Source organism: Panicum virgatum, chromosome 9N (genome assembly GCF_016808335.1).
Source record: "Panicum virgatum strain AP13 chromosome 9N, P.virgatum_v5, whole genome shotgun sequence".
NCBI lineage: Eukaryota > Viridiplantae > Streptophyta > Magnoliopsida > Poales > Poaceae > Panicum > Panicum virgatum.
The window spans coordinates 71,648,405-71,657,480 of NC_053153.1; the positions used below are offsets into that span (position 1 = coordinate 71,648,405).

General features: G+C 46.3%; 1 protein-coding gene across 1 annotated transcript; it reads right to left on the reverse strand.

Moving 5' to 3' along the window:
* Positions 1–6,794: 6,794 nt before the first annotated feature.
* On the reverse strand, positions 6,795–9,076 carry LOC120689525. Its single transcript, XM_039971811.1, has one exon. It carries the CDS (start codon positions 8,982–8,984, stop codon positions 7,032–7,034), a length of 1,953 nt encoding a protein of 650 aa, XP_039827745.1. The 5' UTR covers positions 8,985–9,076; the 3' UTR covers positions 6,795–7,031.

Sequence of the window (9,076 nt, forward strand, 5' to 3'; positions counted from 1 at the left end):
CGCGGTGGCTCGCGGCGGCGCAAGGCGAGCTCGCGGCGGCGCACGGCCGTTTCGGCCGCGGCGAAGCAAGGTGGCGGCGGGAGTGGACGGCGCAAGGCACAGGGAGGTCAAGCGGCCCCGGGGCGTGCGGCGGCGCTGCCCGAGCCCGCACAGGGCGGCTCCGCGGCGTGCGCGTGGTGGCGGCGGCGCGTTCATGGCAGCGCGGCAGCGCTACGGCGGCGGCGGCGCCGGTTTTCGCGCGGGGAAGGAACGGGGAGGAGAATTAGGGCGTGGTGGAGCTCACTGGGCACCCAAATCGGGCGCAGGTGGTCCGGAGGACGAAGATCGACGGCGAGACGGAGCTCCTGGCGGAGTGGCAATGGCGGACGGCGGCAGGGACGTCTGATTCGGCCGGGGAACGACGAAATCGGACTCGTGGATGGATGGAGAAGGTGGAGGGCGAGGTTACTCGGCTTGGGGTGCGAGGAAATCGAGCGGAGCGGCGAGAAATGGCCGGGGCGGTCGCTGGCGACGGGCTCTGCTCGGCTTGGCTCGTCCCGAGCTTGGGGAAGGAGAGGAATGAATGGAATTGGATACGAACGTCGAGGAGAGCGGCGAAGCTTCGATGCGACGGCGTTCGTCGCGACGACTGACGCGTGGAGGGGCTCCGACGTCGAGACCGGCAGTCACCGCCGCGGTATGGGCAACACAGTGGAGCACAGGAAGGAACAGTAGCCGGGTTGGATTGATTTTGACTCACGCTTGACCGATTGAAACTCAAAATTTGATATAACAACTCAAAATTTGGCCAAAATAGAAGTTGTAGAGGACGAGAAAATCTACAACTTTGCTTTTGGGCAAAAGTTGATTTGAGGCTTGGATTAAGGAGAAAAACGAGATCGAACGCGGCTAAACCGATGTTTACCGCGCGAACTCGATTAACGCTAATGATCGTGATTAACCCTGATTAGCGATTAAGCACGATATTAACACCAAAACTAACACCGGTGTGTTACAATCATGATATTGGCACAGCAAAAACTAACAGGCACATCTGTAACGAACATGGCCTCATTTAAGCCATTTTGAGTGATTTTGGTGATCGGGTGACAACGCAATCATTGGGACTAATGTGTTTGTCAAGTGTATCTCATCAGGTCTTAAGAATGAAGTAAAAAGCCCTAGCAAAGCAAAACACGAAGAAAGAACTCAAAGAAACGCTGAATTGGATGAGTTCCGCAAAACTCAGTAGGGTCGGATTATCCGAATCAGCCAGGTCGGATAAACACACCAAAGAAGCTGGATGATCCGACGCCATAAAAGAAGGGTCGGACAAACCCTCGGATGATGTACCAGATAGCATGTCAAGGCGCATCAGAAAAAGTCTTCAGGGTCGGATGATCAGAAAAAATTCATAGGCTATATGCTCATACATTTATTCATCTTGGTGTTCCCAAGTGCCTTTCACTCTTCTTCATTCAAGTGGTACAACCAAGGTAACTAAGTTATCCCCGGAGGTATGCAAGGTTCTAAAACTCTTTCATTTAGTATCTTTATCATTTTTTTATCCTTTAGAGCTACCTCTGTGTATGATATGATCTAAGCTTTCTTAGTCTAAATACCTAGTTGTGCACTTGATTTTCACATTATTATTTTTGTGCATACACTTGTAGAAAGCTTAGCTCATATCATGCAAGTCTCATGTTTTATGATCCACCTTAGTAATCATTCAAGTGGTATCTTCATCGATATCTTACACTTGGATCATGATTCATGGAACTAACTCCTTAGACTACTAATCTTTTTCTTTGAGCTATATTATTTTGCAAGGCATTTTTAGGTGATTTGACTCCAAAAGGGGAGAAATGTGGCTCAAAGCAAGTATCTCCCAAAGGGGGAGGAATATTTTCCAAATGAGGGAGAAATATGGGGAGAAGCAAAAGGGGAAAATCGTGGATTTAGGGGGAGGCCAAGCCGACAATTGGATGGTGGTAAGCATCCAAGCAAGTGTAAGTAGTTCAATTGGTCAATTTTTGCAAAATTTATGCTTGCTTTGATTGTGTTGTCATCAATCACCAAAAAGGGGGAGATTATAACGAACATGACCCTATTTAGGCCATTTCGAGTGATTTTGGTGATCGGGTGACAACGCAATCAATGGGACTAATGTGTTTGTCAAGTGCATCTCATCAGGTCTCAAGAATGAAGTAAAAAGCCCTAGCAAAGCAAAACACGAAGAAAAAACTCAAAGAAATGCTGAATTGGACGAGTTCCGCAAAACTCGGTAGGGTCGGATTATCCGAATCAGCCAGGTCGGATAAACACACCAAAGAAGCCGGATGATCCGACGCCATAAAAGAAGGGTCGGACAAACCCTCGGATGATGTACCAGAGAGCATGTCAAGCCGCATCAGAAAAATTCTTCAAGGTCGGATGATCCGACGCGTGACACTTGAAGCGTCGGAGTAATGGTCGAATAAATGATCAGAGAAGGTGTTTGGAGTTCAGGGTTTGCCCTATTGCACCGGATGATCCGACACCTGGTTACAAGAAGGTCGGGCAAAGGCGTCGGAAAAATGACATCAGCAGTTGGTTTGAAAGTTAACGGCTACCAGGGGAATCTCAGTGGGGTCAGATGATCCGACGCCCTCCACAGAGCCACGTCAGATTATCCGACTCAACGGCTAATCTGAGTTGGTGGCCTATATAAGCGACTCTCCCTGGTCATTTGAAGTTGCTGGAGTTCAGAGAAGACCCACACACATCCAAGAACATCTCAAAGACAACCAAAGATCAAATCGATCACATCTTTAGGTTTAGCACATCCTTAGTGAGTGATAGTGCTAGGATAGCTCCTAAGTGAGTGAGTGAGAAAGGTTGTGTACCTTGTGCTGTGGTTCTAGAGTGAATCATCACTTGTACTCGGTAAGCCGGCCATCCTTGGAGTCTTGGTGACTCGCCGGCACGTCTTCGACCCTCCGGCTTGGTGTGGAGCGGCGACGACAAGCTTTGTGCGGGGGACGTGGAGACTCCCTTCCTTGGACGAGAAGCTCCTTAGTGGAACCCGGGATCAAAGTGACCGTGGACTCGATGTCCTCGGAAGAGACTTAATTGCCGAAAAGCAATACTCTTTGTGAGTGCTTCAACAACGTGGATGCAGGTGTGCCTTTGTGGTTAACCGAACCACGGGATAAATCCTCGTGTCACAAGAGTTTGCGTTCTCTCATCTCTCCTTAAGCTTCCGCATTTACTTTTGCAATCTTGTGTGCCTTTACTTTCATAGAGTAAAATCTTGATAGGATTGGCCATAGATTGCATAACTCTTTTAGAATGAAGGTTTTCATACTAGAAGAACACTAGTTGCACATCTAGATATTATGATTTAGTTTATTTTATGTGCAAATAATTGGAGCTTGAGATTAAGATTTTTAGTTTGACTAATTCACCATCTCCCCCCTCTTAGGCTACGAGCACCCGAATCCTTTCATCATCACTTCACAAACAATAAATATCACAAAGAGATCATCGATGACACAGCCAACCACAGCACATATTAGTCTGCTACAGACCTTTGAACACTTTTATTATGTGACACTTCTATGTATCAGTAGTTCAGTACATGAACATAACTAGCGAAGACCAAATGCAACTCATACAAGATTATCTGGAAACATGTGAAGGGATGAACCAAAGGGAATCCATCTGATGATCAAGCCCAGACTCAATTCCACTGGTTTCAGGTATCATCAGGGCATTCGTCCTTGCAAACCAGCGCAGTAATAACCAGTGATCCCCGCTGCCAAGCAACCGGCTGTGCTCATAGTATAGCAATCAAAGCCTACATCTGCGGCATTCTCATGCCAATGCCACTGCAGGATGTCTAATAATGCAGGCAGCTTGTTGGCGTCAGTGGCAAACTGGCAACTGCAGGACAACACACATGACTATGAACACGGTGGCAGCAACCCTCTTTAGCTTTCACTGGGGCCTAACTCTCAGTTTCTCTCTGCAGTGCTACACTTAGCCCATATATAGATGATAGGGGTAATGATCCGTACAGACCATACCTCATAGCAGTAAGCAATTGGCAATGGCTAACATGGGTTACTTGTTAAATTCTAGCTTCCCCTCAAATCACAAGTAATATCCTAGATATCACGCTTGTGGAGTTGTGGTACAGTAGAGATCGGCACATAGATTTGAGTGCTCAAGGTAGCATTTAGTAAGAATATCTTCTGGCGCCACTTGCACGGTTGATGTCAGGGTCAAATGGTCTGCAGGTTACCATTTGCTTTCTGAGCCTATGCACTGAAAGCTAAAAACTGTTAGATGAATGGTCACAATTGCCCAGGATTTAATAAACTGAACCTATGCTGCCAACATATGAACCCTCAACGAAAATTTGAGATGTTAGATGATGTGGAGCATCACAGGATTCACTGGCCAGCCCTAGAGAAAATGGGTGATGCAATGCAATGATTTAAAGTAGCGGTCAATAATTAGCTTGGAAGCAAAGGAACAGAAGCCTGTCGATTCCTCGCATCACTTCAGCTTTGTAAGGCTCTTTCACTGACAGCAAACATCAGTGACCAAATCACCATATCTCCATTGCTGACAGGCATAAGAAACTGCTTCAGCACAGTTATTCAGATGTTCAGGATCCCACAGAACATACCAGGCATCCCTCACTTAGCAGTAATTACCTGCTATTCCATGGAATATACAAGATGCTTCACTGTTGCGATTGCCCCTGTTTTGCAGTTCTGGTGTACCACACATGACTTTTTGTGGAATGATATTTGTAATTCCCTGTTCATACTGCTCACGAGGAATGGCATGAGGAATTGAGGATGAACAGACTAGCTCGGCTCTTCCCAATTCCCATCATTCCTGCGAGCAACCAAGTTGACAAATGAGTTTCAGAGGATCAATCCATTCTGAGCGAATATAACTGATCGTGCTAGCTAATGGATGGCAACAATCTAAAAAAAAAAGGTTTTTTTGTGTAAGTAGTAGCTTAATTTCACAGAAGTGAAGGGGGGGGGGGGGGGGGGGACTCTAGACCATTTCTTACCTCATTTCAGATATATCAATTCATGCAGCAACTCAACCTTGTACTGCTTATTCGGAAGGGCTTAGCTTCCATCAAAAGTCCAGAAATCAGGCTTGTTGTATAATCTAGGATAAGCCTTGTATTCTCAGAAGAGTGTTGCAAAAAACTACAGCCACTTCTTACATCAGCCATACCATCATATTAGGCTGTAAATACTAAATAGTGATTCCATAAGTACTAGAGGAGTGTCTGTAGTAGAGTTCACATTTCAAATGGCAAGGATGGAACCAATTTCATCGCCATACTGGTAAGTTGTAGGCACATCCATTGTCAGGCTGTATGAGAGTTGCTCAAAATCCACTGCAAGTGCCAATTGCAGTTAATGGGAAAGGCATAGAGCATATGACATATTTACATACCATATAAAAGCTATCTCCAGCTATTCAGTTTAGCATCTTAACCCTGATTCGATCAACAGAATGCTTTAATTAATTTAGGAAAGAATGTGAAGTATGGCTATGAATTTCTTCCCTCAAAATCATGGATCTAGTTGAATCATAAAAGAGTTAATAAAAAAAGGGACCAATACACTATATTATGCCCAACTGTTTAACCAGACCACACTAGTTCCATTGTTAGCAATGGTTTGCCTGCTTTTTTGCCGCAATTGGGCCCAAATTGTAACACTAATCACTAACCTGCTAACATATATTTCCTAAATAATGCCACACCATAAATAGGAAAGACATAAAGAGTGAACTTAGGTTCTCCTAAACTCAAACGGATGGCATGCCATCTGATGCCAGTGGCTGACAATCAGCAGAAGGAATTCCCAAGCTGAAAGGCTGCACATCTCAAACATTGCTGATGAACCTATATGCTGAAGGTCAAGAACAAAAGGTTAGTGACTTGATCAATTAACATGGTTTATGAATAGTAATCCACCAGGGTCAAAAACATGTAAAGCAAAGGAAATGGTGCGATGCAGTCATCCTAAGGAACTAAAGTGACTCCTTCAAAATCTAATTCTATGCATACCCAAGACAACTTCTAGGGCAGAGTAGAATGAAATAACCTTTTCATATAAGTTATGCAGAGTGCCATTCCTTGAAGAAAGGGACCAGATTTGTAGTTATAGTCAAAACATGCAAGATCATTTGTGTAATTTTCTTTATCGTTAGTTCTCCAAGGTTCGGAATCAAGCATTTACATATCTATTACTATGCTATCACATTTCACATAGCAAATTATGTGAGAGAACTGGAGCATGCAGTTGTAAATGCACATTTTCGAAACATGATGTTGGCCCACAACATGTGTTCCCCCGTCTCATTTCACAGTGAAATATACAGTGCATTCTGTGCTGCAAACATTAAAATGACATTTATCCATTTAGGAAGGAAGGTTGAATTATGGAGGAAAAATGCAAACATGTACAGGATTCAGTAGATGCATAACACAAAATACTGTATCATTATCTCATGCATAATTATAAAATTCAGAATGGTAGAGGGGAATAAAGAAGTTAAAAATACGAGCAAGTTTCTAAATCTTTGCATCCAAGATATGTCCAGAACAAGGAAATGAACAACTAAGCATAGACACTTAGTAGTTAATAGTTAATATAGTAGGTGCCACATATCGAGAACAATGAGACTGATACAACATTGTGAAGTAATGAAAAAACTCACATAATTCTAACCAAACTGTTGACAAGCTCATGTGCTGGCGTGAACACAGAGTAATCCAACAAAATATTAAATAACAGAAAAAAATCACAAACAGATAGCATTAATGTCTTGAAGCAAGCCAGTAACCAATACAGGTACTATATACAAGTTAAACAAAAGTTGATTTGATAAATGCAGCCTGTATATAGGGCAGACCTGTTACTTTTGATTGAAGCTCCACCTACAGACACTACATCAAATTGGTGTGAGCTAAATACATCTAGTATACAGAATTTACAAGACCCCTTCAGGTATCAGGTTATCACAACTCACACAATTCCACCATGCCTAAAACTACTATCACCTGCATCAACACTGGAATCCAAACATACTGGAGAATCATACCATTTTGTTCCAGTGTAAAATCCTTCTACATGAATACCTACCAAACTTGGGTCAGTTACCATGGTATCATCATTCATTAATGGTTTGATGATCTTGGAATCCTCGACGCCATCATCATCCCCACAGTTAAGAATACTTTTCGCATCAAAGTCACCCACATCATCCTTCAGCATCCACTTGTCACACTTTGGGCTGTCGCCCATGAGCATCTTTCTATCTTCACACTCCGCTGCCATCCTATCCCATGAGACGATAGGTCCAAGGCTCGAGCCAAAATCAGTATCATCATCATCGAGCATCTCATCGTCCTTGCAAAATGCTCCATCATGCTGGTCTAAATGGTGGGACACATCTCCTGCCCCCCATCCCCCGACTTCTTCATGGCCTACCATCATTGTCTCCTCTGGCTGGTAGACATTACCTTCCAAGTTAAACTTCCTAATCCTGTGCAAAACGTCAGACAACTCGGTGGACAGAGACCCCAACAATTCTGGGTGCATCTTAGCCACCTTCCCTTCTAGCAAGAAAACCTCTGATCTGAGATCCCGTACTTGTTGCAAGACCGCCTGATGCGAATCATCAATATCAACATCTTCATCCCCCTTTGCTGAAAAGGTAGGATCCCCTTCCTCATTGACACCATAAATGTCTGGATCAAACTCAAGAGCCCCCTTATGACCAACCAACCTGTGAACAATTCGTGCATTGCCATCAAGTGGACCTGGCTCATGCCCTGAGTGCACCGCGTAAAGCTTGAACACTGCAGTGCCCTCCTCCAAGTACACAAAAGTCTTGTCCTTTTCATTATAATTGGCTATTGGCACAATTGCCCGAATACGGAACCCACAGCCACACCTCTTTGACTGGTATGGCTCTCGTTTTAGAACCCGTGCCTTCTTACCCTCAGAATTACTAGCTGAGGAGGAAGCAGCAGTCCCAGCACTTGAAGTCGGCACACCAGCACGGTGGCAGGCGTAATCCTTCACCTCAGCCATGAATGGCTTATACCTTATATACTTCTGCCTGATACAAAGGACAACCTTATGCTTGGCAGCCAATTGCTGTAACCTGCGCGGGACATCTCGAGCAGGCACATCCAGCGTCTCGGTGTATTCAAACCTGCGGCGCCGCTTCCCGCGTCCAGGAGATGAAATGGCAGAATCAGGTTGGCCAGCAGGTGCAGCCTTACAAACGGGGCATGCAGCAACACATACGCGGATAAATGATTCCGGAATACCGTAGAATTTAGCCCCCACAGTCCACGACTGCTTGATGCGGTCGACGGTGTCCTTGAACGCAAGGTGGCGGAGCAGGTCAGGGTTGGCGTGCGCCTCCGAGACTATGTCCCTCCACATGCCGACGTGGGAGACGCGCTGCGCGGCGTTGGTCTTGAAGTGGAGGTGCCGCCCGTCGGCCGACGCGGCGAGCTTGTCCTGGATGCGCTTCCACGCGGTGAGGTAGGCGGTGTCCTCGTTCCGGTCCTTCCAGACGGCCCGCCACGAGGCGAGCACGGAGAGCGACGTGGCGGCGCGGACCTCGTCGGAGGAGGCCGGGCGGCCGGCGAGGATGCAGCGCAGCATGAGCCCGTACGAGGCGGCGCTGAAGGTGTAGAACTGCGAGGAGATGTGCGGGGCCGGGTCGATGACCGGCAGCAGCGCGAAGGGCGCGGAGGCGCCCACCAGGCTAGGGTTCTGGCCGGGGATTTGGATCAGCGCCTCGTCGTCGGCGTCGGCATGGAGGAGGTAGCTGCAGGGGCTAGGATTCGGGTCGCTAGGGTTTGGGTCCGGCGGGTGGGGCGATTTGGGGAAGGTGGAGGAGGGGAGGAGGGGATTCATGGCGGAGATGGTGGGGGACGGCGACGAGGTGGTCTTCGGCATCCTGAGAATTTTAATTTTCTCCCCCCTTTCGATTTTTGGGGAATTTTTTCCTCTTCAATTTCACTGTGCAGCTATATATCGCCCCTGGTCGC

What these genes read in the sequence shown, in the direction of transcription:
- LOC120689525 (XM_039971811.1), bottom strand. Translation starts at nt 8,984, where the DNA reads ATGCCGAAGACCACCTCGTCGCCGTCCCCCACCATCTCCGCCATGAAT.